The 18,428-nt window shown below is 45.5% G+C and overlaps 1 protein-coding gene across 1 annotated transcript in view; it reads right to left on the bottom strand.

The window, feature by feature from the left end:
- LOC144593848 (protein eyes shut homolog) overlaps window positions 1-18,428 on the bottom strand; it is a 348,998-nt gene that overhangs the window by 228,608 nt on the left and 101,962 nt on the right. Inside the window, exon 8 of the mRNA XM_078399967.1 lies at window positions 12,949-13,148. Within this exon, the coding sequence (XP_078256093.1) occupies window positions 12,949-13,148 (200 nt within the window). The remainder of the gene's footprint in view (window positions 1-12,948; window positions 13,149-18,428) is intronic.

Raw genomic sequence — 18,428 nt, 5'->3', positions numbered from 1 at the left:
ATGCACTTTGTATAAATCGGGGATTGTGCTTAGGTGTGGCAATACTTTAGTGAACAATATGCAAAAAAAGAATTTCACTGCATATGTGATAATTAAGAGCCATTGAACAATAGAACCATTGAAACGTTGAACTTTCCCTATGTGTAATGAACCTGATCTGATAAGGGGACTTGAGGTAAAAGAGCCATTAGGATGCAATGATCACAATATTATAAGTTTTACTCTACAAATTGAGAGGGAGAAGGGAAAATCAGAAGTGTCAGTATTACAGTATAGCAAAGGGGATTATAGAGGCATGAGGCAGGAGCTGGCCAGAATTGACTGGAAGGAGGACCTAGCAGGGAAGACGGTGAAACAGCAATGGCAGGTATTCCTGGGAATAATGCAGAAGTTGCAGGATCAATTTATCCCAAAGAGGAGGAAAGATTCCAAGGGGAGTAAGAGGCACCCGTGGCTGACAAGGGAAGTCAAGGGCAGTATAAAAATAAAAGAGAAGAAGTACAACAAAGCAAAGAAGAGTGGGGAGCCAGAGGATTGGGACTCTTTTAAAGAGCAACAGAAGATGACTAAGAAGGAAATACGGGGAGAAAAGATGAGGTACGAGGGTAAACTAGCCAATAATATAAAGGAGTATGGCGAGTCCGAAACTTGCTAGTTGTAGACGAAGTTTATTGCAGCCGCAATACACGAATACAGAGTCAAAACAACAAGTTACAGGACAACCAATATAAACTTACTGTCTTCCTTGAAGACTTCGCCGAACTGGCTAAAACGGGCGCCAAACGCGCACCTGACATCGCTGGCCAATCAGCGATGTCGTTTCCTGGACCAATCCACATGGTCGCGTTCCCACGTGACCTCGCTGGCCAATCCGAGGGTTCGACTACCTGGACCATTCTCTATGGTCGCTACATGACCCCCCCCAGAACCCGAGGTGCGGAACCTAGCAGGGAGCCGGATTTCGCGACCATAACGAGTACGGAGAGGGACAGCCTGAACCACAGGAGCCGGAGGTTCCGGACTTGGTGGAACAGCCGGAACGGGAGGTTCTGGAGGAACTACCGGAACGGGGGGTCCTGGAGGAACTGCCGAAACGGGGGGTCCTAGGGGAACTGCCGAAACTGGGGGTCCCGGAGGAACTGTCGGAATGGGGGTTTGTGGACTGGGCGGAACTAACGGAGGTCGGCCTCTTCTAGGGGTTTGACCGACCAGGACTGGTTGATCCGGGTCCAAATGGGCAGGTTTGAGCCGGGACACCGAGACGAGTTCACTCTTGCCGCCCATGTCTAAGGTGAAAGTAGCCGTTCCCTTACGTAAAACCCGAAACGGCCCTTGATAGACCCTCTGCAACGGGGCGCGATGGGCATCTTTACGCAAAAAAACAAACTCACAGTCCTTCAGGGAAGACGGTTCATGTACCATGGAACACCCATGACGTGAAGTCGGCACTGGAGCCAGGGAACCCACCCGTTCCCGGAGAGCTGCTAACGCTGCTGGGACTGTAGGGAGCAGTGCTGAAGTGTCCGGAAACAGATCTCCAGGTACTCGAAGGGTCGAGCCATATACCAGCTCTGCGGACGACGCACCGAGATCTGGCTTAGGAGCCGTCCGGATGCCCAAAAGAACCCAAGGGAGTTGGTCTACCCAGTCCGGGCCTTCAAGCCTTGCACTGAGGGACGCCTTAAGTTGGCGGTGGAACCTCTCTACGAGACCATTTGCCTGGGGGTGATATGCAGTTGTGGGTTGTAATTTGGACCCGTACAGTTCCGCCAGCGCGGCCCAGAGGGACGAAGTGAACTGTGGTCCTCTGTCAGTTGTAATAACTGCCGGGACCCCGAAACGAGCTACCCAATGAAGGGCCAAAGTCCTAGCACAAGACGCTGACGAGATGTCAAACAATGGGAAAGCCTCTGGCCACCGGGTGAACCGATCCACCACCGTGAGGAGGTGGGTGTAGCCCCGGGAGGAAGGCAAAGGCCCGACCAAATCCACGTGGATGTGGAAAAAACGAAAAGCCGGGACTTCGAAATCCTGTACGGGGGGCTGGACGTGGCGCTGGACCTTAGCGGTCTGACAGGGCACGCAGGAACGTGCCCACCCCGCTACCTGTTTCCGCAGGCCATGCCAGACAAACCTCGCTGCCACCAAGGCAGAGGTGGAGCGGATGGACAGGTGCGCCAGCCCATGAATGGCATCGAAAACCCGGCGCTGAAGGGAGGGCGGTACTACCGGCCTGGGGCGAGGAAGAGAAACATCGCACCAGACTTTCGTGCCCTCCGACCCACAAGCTACCTGGGCCAACTTCAATCCCGAAGTGGTGGACTGGTACGTCGAAACGGTATCCGCCAGGAGCTGTGCCTCCGCAAGCTCCTGGGGATCCACTTCGCAGTCCACCGCCGAAATAGGGGGAAAAGCAGGTCTAGACAGGGCGTCAGCAACGGCATTCAGCTTACCCGCGATATGACGGACATCTGTGGTAAATTCTGAGATAGCAGTCAGGTGCCGCTGCTGGCGGGCCGACCATGGGTCAGACAATTTCAAAAAAGCAAATGTTAATGGCTTGTGGTCCGTAAATGCCACAAATGGGCGGCCCTCGAGTAAATACCTGAAATGACGGACAGCTAAATGGAGAGCTAGAAGCTCTCGGTCAAATGCGCTATATTTTAGCTCGGCCGAATTTAGTTGCCGGCTGAAAAACGCTAAAGGCTGCCAACGGCCACCAACCTGCTGTTCCAGAACTCCACCCACCGCCACGTCAGAGGCGTCAACCGTCAGGGCCGTGGGGGCGGAGGGGCTCGGATGGACCAACATGGTGGCGTCTGCCAAGGCTGCTTTAGCTGCCGTAAAAGCCGACTCTGCGGCCGGGGACCACAACAACTTTACCGGATTACCTGCAAGGCATTGGAAAAGCGGGCGCAGGACTCGCGCCGCTGCCGGAACGAATCTATGGTAGAAATTAACCATGCCAACGAACTCCTGCAGCCCTTTTACTGTGGTAGGCCTGGGGAAAGCCCGGATAGCCTCCACCTTCTCTGGCAAAGGGACAGCGCCGGCAGGGGTAATTCTATGTCCTAGAAAATCGAGAGCAGGCAGGCCGAATTGACATTTGGAGGGTTGAATAATGAGCCCGTGGTCTTGGAGCCGCTGGAACACGGTCCGCAAATGGGCCTGGTGCTCTTGCACTGAGGGGCTGGCTACCAGGATGTCGTCTAAATAAATAAACACAAAGGGTAAACCCCTGCCCACGCGGTCCATCAGTCGCTGGAAAGCCTGTGCCGCGTTCTTTAAACCGAAAGGCATACGCAACCATTCAAACAACCCGAACGGAGTAATAGTTGCAGTTTTTTGTATGTCCTCCGGTCGCACCGGAATCTGATGGTATCCTCGCACCAAATCGATTTTGGAAAACACTACCGCTCCTTCCAGTCCAGATGAAAAGTCCTGTAGGTGCGGTATGGGGTAGCGATCAGCCGTGGTGACAGCATTGAGACGCCGATAATCGCCACATGGCCTCCACCCCCCAGATGCCTTGGAGACCATGTGTAACGGCGAGGCCCACGGGCTGTCAGACTGACGAACAATTCCCATTTCCTCCATCTTCCTGAACTCCGCCCGTGCCACCACCAGTTTGTCTGGCGGTAGTCTCCTGGCCCGAGCGAAAACGGGAGGGCCTTCGGTGCGGATGTGATGGACCACACCGTGCTTAGCTGAAGGTGCGTCAAAACGTTGGACGAGCAGCTCTGGGAACTCTGCCAGAATCGCAGCATACGAGTCGGGGGCCGCGACGACGGCCTGGACAGTAGGGCTGGGCGAGGAGGCGATTGCCGGAGCGACGTGCTCGTCTTCAGCAGCGGGTCGGAGGTCGTTACCGCGGACATCAGGAACCAGTGAAAAAGCCCAGAGAAAATCTGCGCCCAGGATCGCTTGTTTGACGTCGGCTATGATGAATGGCCATTCGTACGTGCGGAGGCCTAACGCAAGGGACATCTTCCGTGTGCCGAAAGTGCGAATAGGGCTGCCATTAACCGCGATGAGGGTGGGACCTGTCTTACCCGATCTGGTTTCGAGGTCGGTCGGCGGCACTATGCTGACGATGGCTCCGGTGTCTACCAAAAATTCTGTGTCCGTGAATCGATCATGGACATAGAGGCGCCGGTTCTGGCCAATCGTAACTGCCCCTATGTACGATCGGCCGAGGCATTTCCCGCGAAGGTACAAGGCAAACGACAGTTGCGGGATTCGTTACCCCATCGTAGGTGATAGTAGCACCAGCCGCGCTTGTGCGGATCTTTTTGGCGGGCTTTCGGAGAATTGGCGGGAGACGTGGCGCCATCTTGCCGTCGCTGTGGCGTGGTCACCGATGTCGAGACTTTGTTGATGGAATCCCCTGCCTTGTTTTTTCCCGCTATGAGCACGTCCGCTTTCGCTGCATATGCTTCGGGGTCCTTAAAAGAACAATCCGTAAGCAGCAGTCGGACATCCTCGGGAAGTTTCTCGCGGAATGCCTGTTCAAACATCGGGCAATCCGTGTGCTCACCGGCTAGCACCATCATTTCGGCCATGCGGACGGAAGGCAGTTGGTCTCCAAGCTCCGGTAGGTGCAGAAGTTTTGCCGCACCACCATGCTTATTTAACCCGAAGGTTCGCAGTAATGCCTTCTTCATGGTTTCATATTTGTCTTCCGCAGGTGAAGTTATGATAAACCGCATCATGCGCTTGGTTGTGTCCGGCGATAGAGCGCTGACGAGGTAGAAGTACTTCGTTGCATCGTCCGACACCTTCTTTATGTGGAATTGAGCCTCGGCGTGGATAAACCAAGCTTGCGGTGCGTACGTCCAAAATAACGGAAGATGCACGCCTCCCGCGCTTGACTCCGGTGCGCCCTGCTCGGTCATCGTCAACGAGGCGTTGATTCCTGTTCAGTTGGTGATCGTCCAGATCACGTTCGGGGTCACCAATATGGCGAGTCCGAAACTTGCTAGTTGTAGACGAAGTTTATTGCAGCCGCAATACACGAATACAGAGTCAAAACAACAAGTTACAGGACAACCAATATAAACTTACTGTCTTCCTTGAAGACTTCGCCGAACTGGCTAAAACGGGCGCCAAACGCGCACCTGACATCGCTGGCCAATCAGCGATGTCGTTTCCTGGACCAATCCCCATGGTCGCGTTCCCACGTGACCTCGCTGGCCAATCCGAGGGTTCGACTACCTGGACCATTCTCTATGGTCGCTACAGGAGGATAGTAAAAGCTTTTTTAGGTATGTAAAGAGGAAAAAAATAGTCAAGGCAAATGTGGGTCCCTTGAAGACAGAAGCGGGGGAATTTATTATGGGGAACAAGGAAATGGCAGACGAGTTGAACCGGTACTTTGGATCTGTCTTCAATAAGGAAGATACAAGCAATCTCCCAGATGTTCTAGTGGCCAGAGATCCTAGAGTGACGGAGGAACTGAAGGAAATCCACATTAGGCAGGAAATGGTGTTGGGTAGACTGATGGGACTGAAGGCTGATAAATCCCCAGGGCCTGATGGTCTGCATCCCAGAGTACTTAAGGAGGTGGCTCTAGAAATTGTGGACATATTGGTGATCATTTTCCAATGTTCTATAGATTCAGGATCAGTTCCTGTGGATTGGAGGGTAGCTAATGTTGTCCCACTTTTTAAGAAAGGAGGGAGAGAGAAAACGGGAAATTATAGACCAGTTAGTCTGACATCAGTGGTAAGATGCTGGAGTCAATTATAAAAGACAAAATTGCGTATTAAATGATACCTGTTTTTTAAAATAATCTGATGTCCATTTAATTTATAGTTGATCTGTATTGAAATATGTGCATTTGTAAGTGAATTTTAAGGGTTTGGATCTGATTTTGGAGCATTTGGATAGTAGTAACAGGATTGTTCTGAGTCAGCATGGATTTACGAAGGGGAAAACAGGCTTGACTAATCTTCTGGAATTCTTTGAGGATGTAACTAGGAAAATTGACAGGGAGAGCCGGTGGATGTGGTGTTCCACATAGGAGATTAGTGGGGAAAATTACAGCACATGGTATTGGAGGTAGGGTACTGACATGGATAGAAAATTGGTTGACAGACAGAAAGCAAAGAGTGGGGGTAAATGGATCCCTTTCAGAATGGCAGGCAGTAACTAGTGGGGTACCGCAAGGCTCGGTGCTGGGACCGCAGCTATTTACAATATACATTACGACTTGGATGAAGGGACTAAAAGTACCATTAGCAAATTTGCTGATGATACAAAGCTGGGTGGTAGTGTGAACTGTGAGGAAGATGCTATGAGGTTGTAGGGTGACTTGGACAGGTTGTGTGAGTGGGCAGATGCATGGCAGATGCAGTTTAATGTGGATAAGTGTGAGGTTATCCACTTTGGTGGTAAGAATAGGAAGGCAGAGTATTATCTGAATGGTGTCAAGTTTGGAAAAGGGGACGTACAACGAGATCTGGGTATCTTAGTGCATCAGTCACTGAAAGGAAGCATGCAGGTACAGCAGGCAGTGAAGAAAGCCAATGGAATGTTGGCCTTCACACCAAGAGGAGTTCAGTATAGGAGCAAAGAGGTCCTTCTGCAGTTGTACAGGGCCCTAGTGAGACCACACCTGGAGTACTGTGAGCAGTTTTGGTCTCCAAATTTGAGGAAGGATATTCTTGCTATTGAGGGCGTGCAGCGTAGGTTTACTAGGTTAATACCCGGAATGGCGGGACTGTCATATGTTGAAAGACTGGAGCGACTAGGCTTGTATACACTGGAATTTAGAAGGACGAGAGGAGATCTTATCGAAACGTATAAGATTGTTAAGGGGTTGGACACGTTAGAGGCAGGAAACATGTTCCCAATGTTGGGGGAGTCCAGAACAAGGGGCCACAGTTTAAGAATAAGGGGTAGGCCATTTAGAACTGAGATGAGGAAAAACTTTTTCAGTCAGAGAGTTGTGAATCTGTGGAATTCACTGCCTCAGAAAGCAGTGGAGGCCAAGTCTCTGAATGCATTCAAGAGAGAACTAGATAGAGCTCTTAGGGATAGCGGAGTCAGGGGGTATGGGGAGAAGGCAGGAACGGGGTACTGATTGAGAATGATCAGCCATGATCACATTGAATGGTGGTGCTGGCTCGAAGGGCCGAATAGCCTCCTCCTGCACCTATTGTCTATTGTCTATCCATGCATCTGTCCAAATGTCTTTTAATAATATGGAAGTTTCCTGGTGCTTCTCGTTTGCCTACTTGAAATGAATTTGGATAACTTCAATTTAATTTTGGAAGAAGAAGCTTGCACAGCATCCTACATTAAGCCCTAAATCATTTTTAAACAAAAAAAAAGACTGAGGTTCAGTTGCTGTTGTGATGTATGAAAAGGGGAATTCAAACTGTGCACAGTAAGCTTCTGGAGACAGACGTGACTCCAGCTGCACAACTTCTCAAAAGAAATACAAGGATTGCTAATTTTGAAATAAAACAGATGGCACAACTATTGTACAAAGGGTGGGACACCTTCTTGGTTCAAGCTATCCAGTTTAATTTCAAAGCCCCTTGCCAATTGCAGATTAAAGCTTTGCCTATCCCCCCACCAAGACCCCTGTGATGCAACTTCTGTGCGGCTTCAGCTCCTATTCAAATGTGATAGTCTTTCTTTGTTATTTCTCAAGTGCAAGTTTAGAGATACAGTGCGGAACTGAGACCATGCCTACCACGATCCCCTACACTAACAATATCCTACACACTAACACTATCCTACACACTAAAGATGATTTTTTAACAATTTTTGCCAAGCATAATGGCCTCCAAACCTGTAAATCTTTGGAGTACGAGTGGTAACCGGAGCACCTGGAGAAAACCCACGCAAGTCATGGGTAGAACGTACAAACTTCGCACAGAGCACCGTAGTCAGGATCGAACTGGGTCTCTTACGCTGTAAGGCAGCAACTCTACCGCTGTGCCACCGTGCCGCCCTATACTGCAAGGATGCAGCCCTTCCTAAACAGATCCATGTCAGGCCTAGGAATTCAACTCTGATGCATAGTAGCTTCACTGAATTTTCTTATGTGAAAAAGTCAAATTTAGAGGCAGTTTTGTGCAAGGGAATCTCCCAACAAAGAGATAGTATAATCCCCTCAATATAAGCTGTGTTTGAAATCAATCCCAAAGGCACAATTCTCTCCAGCTATCTATACCACCTTGCTCTACTTCATGGTAGCTTGTTGAAGTGGTGTTGAACATACATCAAAGCGACTGAAACAGACAGCAACTTGGGCGTAGAGATTTCTCTTTCCAGCATTATCATTATGTGTTGTGATATTCTTTGTTCTAATAACATTGCATATGACTTGGAATCTCCTCATGATCGCAGAATTGGCTGATATTATTGGGAAAAACCTCCTGTGATTATTCAATGTAGCAGAATCAAAAATAAGTTCATTCTGAACATGTTTATAGTATTGCTACATGCCATACATAAGGGAAGCCTTCCATCCATTGCTGCAGCAGGACTTAAATTACCATTCTGAAGGCCATCAAGAGCAAGTGCAGGGCTGGTTTCTCATGATAAGCTCTGACTGGCGATACATGTTGCTTTATGCATATAATTCTAAACTGACCCTGGCATTTTTGTTTATTTGCATCCTTTTCTGCACTGAGTTTACATGTACAATTATAAGTACAATTTCACTTGGGCAGCTTCCAACCCAGCAGTATGAGACTTGAATTCTCTCATTTCAAGTAACCCTTGTATTCCCTCTCTCTCTCCATCCCTCCCACACCATCGTCATCCTGCTATTTTCACTGTTTGTATCCCTCTTCCACAGCCAACAATGGACCATTGTGGGCTCCACCTTTCCGTGGTCATTAGTGCCGGCTCTGATTTGTTCTGTACATTTTTACATCTCTAGTTTACCCGCTCCCCTGACTCTCAGTTTGAAGAAGGGTCTTGACCCAAAACGTCACCTATTCCTTTTCTCCAGAGATGCTGCCTGACCCGCTGAGTTACTCCAGGATTTTGTGTCTATCTTACGTGTACAATAGTTTATACTATTTCAGTTCTGAAAACATTTTGAAGATTATAATTCAGGAATGCCCACTCTTTTGTCCGTCCCCCTTAGTTTCCCATTTATAAATACAGAACTTTAGTTAGTAGCCCATTTACAAGTAGGGAGCATTGACATGATTCAGGTATTTGGCCTGAGCCTGCATCATTATGGAGACAATGGTATGAAACAAGCAGATGTATCAAATTTGCAATAGGGACTGAACTAAATAGGTGCAGTGAGAGTGGTCTCTACAGAAAGCAGAGAAAGGTAGGGGCAGGAAGATGTAACCAGTAGTGAAATCACATTAGACTTGATGGAACCTGGCACCATTACAGAAGTCAGTTTTGCAAACAACAAAGTTCAATAATAAGACCCTAGACAAAAAGTGGACAGTTTCCTCTTTCTCAGCTCCAGCTCTCAGCAAAGGCTGACTGTAGGAGCAAAATGGAAAGGCCACGCGGAGTTGGTGTTTGAAGTAACGGGCGATTTATTAAACTGATACACATCAGGAGGCCAGCTAAAGCTAACCTACCAAGTGTGACTTTGGTATAGTTTTTATATTCTCAAGATTACTCAGAAACATGACAGTAAAATGAGGTCCTAATTACAGAAACTTGACTAACAAGAAAATAAAGTCTTCCACGGACACTTGACAAACAGTAAAACGCGGTCTTACACATGATGGAACTCAGAAATACTTAATTAGGTGACAAATGGAATGAGATTATTATCCACAAGTCTAACTTCATAAACAGTAGACTCAATTTTCTGTTACAATGAGAGGTATACTCTATAATCCATAATCCATAATCAATTAAGTCCCTGAAACTTGGGTGTCGTCACGGCTCCATTCCATGTCTTTACATTTAGGCTTTGTCGGTGGTTTCCTGTCACCACATTAGCACAATTCACATCTCTATTTACTAATTATTAGCCCTCACTATTTTTTACCTTACAACACTGACATTGAAGATGAAATTCACAATCACCTTCAGTGCGCCAATGTTGTCTGTGGATTTGCGAGAGAAAACGTGTTTGAAGATCAAAACTGGGAATTTTATAGCACCCTGCACACATGATAACAAAATAATCTGGGTCAGAATTTGAACCTGAATTCTTGGTTGGTAAAAGGAGCATGAGAAACAAATCCTTGGGGATTAAAAAGACTGCCGGAAACAGAAAACAGAACCCTGGTAAGTGCAAGAAGGGCAGGAAACAGGGCCCAATTGAATGGTAGGAGCAGAGGAATCAGGATGACAGAAATAATTCTAATATGTAGAAAAAGTAAACAGATAAATGTAAGAAAGAAAATATTATTATTTTCAGTTTACTCAAGAAGGGAGGCTAGAGTAGTCGGGCTATGTTCCCAAGAGTTGAGAATGTTCAAAGGGAGATTCAAATGATGAAAGGTTTTCACAGAGTAAACAAGGAGAAACTGCTTCTACTGGTTGGAAGCTTGGAAACAACCTAGTGGATTAATTTGCCGCAGCTAACAAAGAATGAGAGGGGAGAGGAAGAGAATACTTTTTTGTGGTCTGCGTTGTGGTCTGTGATATGACACCTGACAGGATGTGGGCAGCAGTTGCAAAGCTCTATAACAATGTTCAAAAGGGAATTCCACATATCCTGAATGGGAGGAGTATGCAGGAATATGTGGAGATAGCAGGGGATGGGATAAGCTGAATAGCTCCCCCAAAGAGCTAGCATGGGCAAAATAGACTGAATGGCCTTCTTCAGTGCTTTACAATGCTTTGATTTTATGACTATACTAACAGAATGATATGGTTCAGTGCCTCAATTTTAAGAAATAATTCTAACGAACTTGCACAGATTCATACAGCACACATTTTGCACTCTGGCCCATCATGTCCATATCTTCTATGCCTTGGTAATTCAATTGCTTGTAAAAAATACTTCCTAAATATTTTGAAAATATCTCCCTCTACCATCACCTCGGGTGTATTCCAAATTCCAATTACTCTCTTCCTCAGGTCTTCTCTAAACCTTACTCATTATGCTGCACCTCTACACTGGTTTTAGCACCAACTCTCTACCATACTGATGTTCTTCAACAATGGAGTGTCCACAGCCCTCTAATGCACTGCGAACCAAACATCTGCAACAACCTGAGTAAAGGGATGTTAAATGGCTAAACCCTTTATCTGAACCTGAGACTTTTAATTTCAGGTTTTCCAGCTGGGGGAATCTATCCTATATAGAGTCATAGAGTGATACAGTGTGGAAACAGGTCCTCCGGCATAACTCGCTCACAACGGCCAACAATATCCCAGCTACATTAGTCCCACTTGCCTGCACTTGGTCCATATCCCTCCAAATCTGTCCTATCCATGTACCTGCCTAATTGTTTCTTAAATCCAGCCCAACCTCATCTACCTCCTCTGGCAGCTTGTTCCATACACCCACCACCCTTTGTGTAAAAAAGTTACTCCTCGTCCAAAAGACTTGTTTTTTTGGATGACAAATAAAGGTAATTCTGAATTCTGATTCTGATTCTATTAAATCTTTTCCCCTTCACCTTGAACCTATGTCCTCTGGTCCTTGATTTCCGCTACTCTGGGCAAAAGATTGTGCATCTACCTGATCTATTCCTCTCATGATTTTGTATACCTCTATAAGATCTCCCCTCATCCTCCTGTGCTCTATGGAATAGAGACCGAGCCTACTCAATCTCTCCCTATTGGTCACTCCCTCTAGACCTGGCAACATCCTCGTCGGACGTCGGAAGCCCGCAGACCCCTGGGTGGGGGCCGACATCGGGAGCTCCGGCAACGGCAGAGGCAGCGTGTTCGCCCGCCCCGAATCGCGGGGCTTGGGTCGGCCCGTCGCGGACCTTTCACCGTCCGGCGCGGCCTGGAATAGGCCGTTGACCTTTCACCGCCCAGCGGCGGCTTCAATATCGGGAGCCCCGACCGCCCCGACGTGGCAACTCCAACAGCCTGACCGTGGGACAAGACGGCAGGGAAGAGAAAAAGACATTTTGGCCTTCCATCACAGTGAGGAGGGACTGGAGGAGACTCACTGTGATGGATGTTTCTTTTTGTTTGGTGTTAGTTGTGATTGTATGTGTTATTGCATTTTTATTGATTAATCTTATTGGTCTTATTGTTCAACTGCGGGTAATGTTTCATTTTACTACACATTTATGTGTATGTAACAAATAAACGACTATTGACTATTGACTATTGAAATCTTTACTGAACCCTTTCAAGTTTGACAATATCTTTCCTATAACATGGTGCCTAGAACTGAACACAATATTCTAAATGCAGTCTCACTAATGTCTTATACAACTGCAACATGACTTCCTAACTTCTATACAATATTGTGACTGATGAAGGCTTTGTGTTTCATTAAATCATCTTTTATTCTTCTGAATTAGTGGGCCAATCTGATTCTCCATGCAGCTTCAAGAGAGCAATGATTTTGTTTAAAGATTTAATCTCCACACTGTATTTCAGATTTGGTCTCATCAAAGTCTTAGTCAAAGACAAAGCAAGAGTATACAACGTGGAAATAGCCACTTAGCCCACTGCATCCGTGCTAACCATCAAGCACATAATTACACTAATCCCATTTTATGCTCTCCTTGTTACACTGCTCACCTAAACTCCAGGAACAATTTACAGTGGCCAACCCACATGTCTATGCAATGTGTGAGGAAACCTGAGCACCAAGACACACAGTTACAGAGAGAACATGTAAACTCAAAAGACAGCATCGAAGGGGAGGATCAAACTAGAGCTGTGAGGCAGTGGCTCCACCAGCTTAATTTCCTCCCAAATTTGCCCCTTCACCCCAGCCTACTAACTCTACCTCCACTAAATTGATTTAAAATAAATAATTGGTTTAGAAAGCATTACAAAAAGTTACAAGATTGCAGTTTCACTTACCAGCAACTGAAATTTGTGCCTGGTCCATCAATGCATATTCCCCCGTTGAGACAGCGGGTGAAGTTCAGAACATTTTCTTTACAGACGTCAAGGTCTGTTTGGCAGTTCTTGCCACTGTATCCATCCAAACACGTGCAGGTATAGGCACCAACTAAATCCTGACATGCTCCTCCATTTAAACAAGGGTCGGAACTGCACTCCTAGAAGAAAATACAACATCAATGAGAGAACTACAGAGGTTTATTTCTTTAGGGTAGTGTGTTAGATCTGAACGTCACTTTTCAATGAAAGGCTGAATTTTCTGCTGCACGTAGCTAAAGAGTCCTAAATCTGCCAAATCCCAATGATCCAGAACTTGGAATGAGGTGAGAAAGGAGATGGATGATGCCCCAGTTATTATCTTCTAAAGATTCTGGAATGGTTCCCCTGCAGCCTAAGCGCTAAAAAATATGTACCCGATATTTTAAAAAATAGGAGGGAGAGATTAGTGAAGTACAGAGCTGTTAAACTTTCATTGGCAGCTGGGAAATTTCTGGAATCTATAATAAACGAGGCTACCTCAAGACACATAGAAAATACAGTAATTATACAATTAAAAAGAGTCAACATAAACATAAAGAAAGGTATTCATAATTGACTAATCTATTGAGATTCTCTAAAGATGTACCCACAAGAGCAAACAAGTTGATGTGGCACCCTTAGTTTTTCAAAAGTGTTTCAATCAGGTCCTTCACAGGTGTTCAGGGAATGAAATGGTAGCAAATTGAATGGGTGTAATAGTCTGGTGTGGATTGAGAATGTGCTAACAGATAGTAAACAAAGAGTAGGAATAAATGACCCCCACTGTGGTTGGTGAGAATCAGTGGCAGGAATCAGTGCTTGGGCTCGGGCCGTGTGTGGAGTTTGCATGTTCTCTTTGTAATCGCATGGATTTCCTCCGGGTGCTCCGGTTTCTTCCCAAAGACAATAGACAATAGGTGCAGAAGGAGGCCATTCGGCCATTCGGCCCTTCGAGCCAGCACCGCCATTCAATGTGATTATGGCTGATCATTCTCAATCAGTACCCCGTTCCTGCCTTCTCCCCATACCCCCTAAGACGTGTGGTTTTGTCAGTTAATTGGCCTCGGTAAAACTGACCCAGTTAGTTTCTAAGCTGTATCTCTAAACTACAAATTTTATCTAACTGGGGCCACGTAATACAAACAGTGTTCCCTAATTTTTCATCTGCGTTATATCCAATTTACGTTAGGGAAGCATGAGTTATGGCAAAACTACATGCATATGAATAAAAATGGCTTCCTTTGTTTCTTTTTCAATATGGATGAGCTGCCTAATAATGAGCACCTTCCAATGGAAGATGTAGCTCAAGTTTCTGCAGTGCTTGTGGAGCCTTTTGATGGGGGAGTGAAGAAATGACCTCTGCGTGTATGGGACTTGAGCTGCTTTTACGAGACCTACCACTCACCAATATCAGATGAAGAAGGCCTGCCAGTGGGCACCAACCATCCTTGAACCCAGCAACCAGTGCTTGAGCAAGGGCAGGTTCCTTAACACAACGAACCTGAAAGTCCCCCGACAGAAAGCAAAGGCCTGCCCCAGCTTTGCCAGCTCCTTATGTACTTAAATGTCATACAGTCATGGAGTTGCATGGTACAGAAACAGGCCTTCTGTCTCATCACACCCCTTTTGCCCACGTGGACTAACTTTTATTAGTTTTGGAAACAATTAAAAAGGAAATGAAAAAAAATCTTAGAATATCCTACAAATAAAAAGATACAATCAACTGAAAACGCTATTTAAAATAAATTGAAACTATGAAACAAACCACAACTAGCTGCTTAGATTTTGAATTTCCAGTGTCATTTTTTAAATTTTCATCACCTGCAAATTTAAATTTCAGTCTGTAATTTCTTATGGATGCTGATGAGAAAACACGATTTCCCATTTACAAATTTAGCAATGATCATTCAAATTCAATTTATGCATATTTGCATTATGATGTGTTGGAATATTACATTTCAGATCTATCTGTTTCTCTCTCTGGAGGTACTTATTGCATTGCACTTATCTGGCATGCATACTATTTGTCACATTAACCCATGCCAGAATTTGTCCAAATCTTGCTGCTTCTGGACTCAACTTGTTCATTAGCTAAGTAACTATGAAATAAAGTCAACACTGCACAGTCATCCTTGAACATCCCACTCTTCAGAACTTCTGACAGAGGAAAGATGGTTATTGAAGCCTAGAACATTGAAGAAACACATGCAGAGCAAAGCAGTGATATTTAGCCTTGGGCAGCCACAGCCAATTTATTTTGTTCTGGATATGATTCTAACAGGTATAATTTTTCTCCCTGGACAGAAACAAAAAATGCTGGAACTCAGCAGGTTGGGCAGCATCTGTGAAAAGAGTGAGTTAATAGTTCTGGTCGAAGAACCTTTTTGTGCCTGACTTCACACTTCGTTTTTTTTTACCTTTGTGTAAAATAATTGTGCAGGGTGTCAAATAAATCAAGTGCAAACTTGCTTTTGCAAGAGATTGATCTGAAATGTTAGATCTGCTTCTCTCTCCAGAGACGCTGCCTAACTTGATGCATGTTTTCAGCATTTTCTGTTTTTATTTCAGATCTTCAGCCTTGGGGACTTGATTTTTATTCAGAATCTTTCCAATTCAAATTGATTTTAATTTTACTGAGCTTCTTGCCAGTCGTTCTTCCTTCCTTCCACAGCACAAGGCTGGAAAGTTGTTGTAGAAGCAGTTAGCTAGAGCAAACCTTTTTTTTAGTAGGAAAGCAAAAATAGATTTTCTATTGGGAATTCCTTCAGAAGGTTCAGTGATTTTTTTTATATGTTATGACACCCTGTCAGTAGAATTGTTACAATGTGCAGTACAATCTAATTGAATTATGTAGCTTATGCAAAATATAAAATCAGCTGATTTTGGTGGCTTCCAAATGTTTTATCCCAAAAGATATATAATAATGGCTTCTGAAAGGTCAATATTTAAAGAAAAACTCATCATTTTTAATTGGCCCTGTGTTCTACGTTCCCAGGAGTTTTATATATTTATAATGAAGCACAGTACGGAGAAATAAAAGGCATATTTATTCAAAAGAGATAGTCAATATTTCAGCTGGAGACTGAGTGGAAAGGAATGGAAGAGAAAGAAAAATAAAAGAATGGACAGAGAAAAAGTTATCGACATATAATGATGGAGAAGGAAGTCAACAATAGAAATGGAAGAGAGACAGAGAGAGACAGAGAGAGAGAGGGAGAGAGAGGGAGAGAGGGAGAGAGGGAGAGAGGGAGAGAGGGAGAGAGGGAGAGAGAGAGAGAGAGAGAGAGAGAGAGAGAGAGAGAGAGAGAGAGAGAGAGAGAGAGAGAGAGAGAGAGAGAGAGAGAGAGAGAGAGAGAGAGAGAGAGAGAGAGAGAGAGAGAGAGAGAGAGAGAGAGAGAGAGAGAGAGAGAAAGAGAGAGAGAAAGAGAGAAAGAGAGAAAGAGAGAAAACGAACAAGGGAGAGATGAGATGTTGAATAGTAAGGCATACAGAGCAGAGAATTACTAAATGAAAGGGAGAGAGAAGGAGAGAGGGTGATAGAAAAGAACAGGAGAGGATACAGAAAGAACAATGATGGACAGAGATAGACCGAAGCAGAGATAATGATAGCCATTGAAGGAGACAAGCAAAGGTAAAGGGATGAGGGAAGAAAGAAAGGAAAAAAGAGATTTAGCTTAGGCAGGTACTATCACAACGTTTAAGAAACATTTGGACAGATATGCTTCGAAGGATATGCTTTGGATAAGATATGCTTAGAAGGATATGGGTCACACACATGCAGGTGGGATGAGTGTTGATGGGACATGTTGGTCAGTGTGTTGGTAAGTTGGGCCAAAGGACCTGTTTCCACGCTGTATGACTTAGATGAAGGGATTAAAAGTAACATTAACAAATTTGCGGATGATACAAAGCTGGGTGGCAGCGTGAACTGTGAGGAGGATGCTATGAGGATGCAGAGTGACTTGGACAGGTTGTGTGAGTGGGCAGATGCATGGCAGATGCAGTTTAATGTAGATAAGTGTGAGGTTAACCACTTTGGTGGTCAGAACAGGAAGGCAGATTATTATCTGAATGGTGTCAAGTTCGGAAATGGGGAAGTACAAAGAGATCTGGGTGTCCTTGTTCATCAGTCACTTAAAGTTAGCATGCAAGCACAGCAGGCAGTGAAGAAAGCTAATGGGATGTTGGCCTTTATGACAAGAGGAGTTGAGTATAGGAGCAAAGAGATCCTTCTGCAGTTGTACAGGACCCTAGTGAGACCGCACCTGGAGTACTGTGTGCAGTTTTGGTCTCCAAATTTGAGGAAGGACATTCTTGCTATTGAAGGCGTGCAGCGCAGGTTCATCAGGTTAATTCCCGGAATGACGGGACTGTCGTATGTTGAAAGACTGGAGCGACTAGGCCTGTATACACTGGAATTTAGAAGGATGAGAGGGGATCTTATCGAAACATATAAGATTATTAAGGGCTTGGACATGTTAGAGGCAGGAAACATGTTCCCAGTGTTGGGGGAGTCCAGAACCAGGGGCCACAGTTTAAGAATAAGGGGTAGGCCATTTAGAACGGAGATGAGGAAAATCTTTTTCAGTCAGAGAGTTGTAAATCTGTGGAATTCTCTGCCTCAGAAGGCAGTGGAGGCCAATTCTCTGGATGCTTTCAAGAGAGAGCTAGATAGAACTCTTAAAGATAGCGGAATCAAGGGATATGGGGCGAAGGCAGGAACGGGGTACTGATTGTGAATGATCAGCCATGATCACATTGAATGGCAGTGCTGGCTCGAAGGGCTGAATGGCCTACTGACCAAAACTGAACACAATACTCCAAGTGCGACCTCACCAACGTCTTGTACAATAATAACATAACATTCCAATCTTGATACTCAAAATCCTGACTGATGAAGGCCAATATACCAAAAGGAATGACACGGTGGCGCAGCGATAGATTTGCTGCCTTACAGTGCCATGAACCCAGATTTTATCCTGACTACGGGTGCTGTTTATATGGAGTTTGTATGTTCTCCCTGTGACCTGCGTGGGTTTTCTCCAGGATCTCCGGTTTGTAGGTTAATTGGCTTGGTATAATTGTATATTGTTCCTAGTGTTTGTAGATAGTATTAATGTCCGGGGATCCCTGGTCAGCGTGGACTCGGTACCAAAGGACCTGTTTCCGTGCTGTATCTCTAAATTAAACTAAACTTCTTAACCACCCTATTTATCTGTAATGCCACTTTCATGGAACTATGTTCGTGTACTTCAAGATCCCTCTGCTCTGCATCACTACCCAGGGCACAGCCATTCACTGTGCAGTTCCTCCACTTATTTGACTCCCCAAGATGCAACACCTCACACTTGTCTGCATTAATCTCCATTCCTCAGCCCACTTGCCCAACTGATCAAGATCATGCTGTAATTTTTAATAAC

The sequence above is a fragment of the Rhinoraja longicauda genome, chromosome 5, assembly GCF_053455715.1.
Source record: "Rhinoraja longicauda isolate Sanriku21f chromosome 5, sRhiLon1.1, whole genome shotgun sequence".
Lineage (NCBI taxonomy): Eukaryota > Metazoa > Chordata > Chondrichthyes > Rajiformes > Arhynchobatidae > Rhinoraja > Rhinoraja longicauda.
The sequence above is the reverse complement of the archived record's forward strand: the minus strand, read 5'-3'. Positions and strand labels throughout refer to the sequence as shown.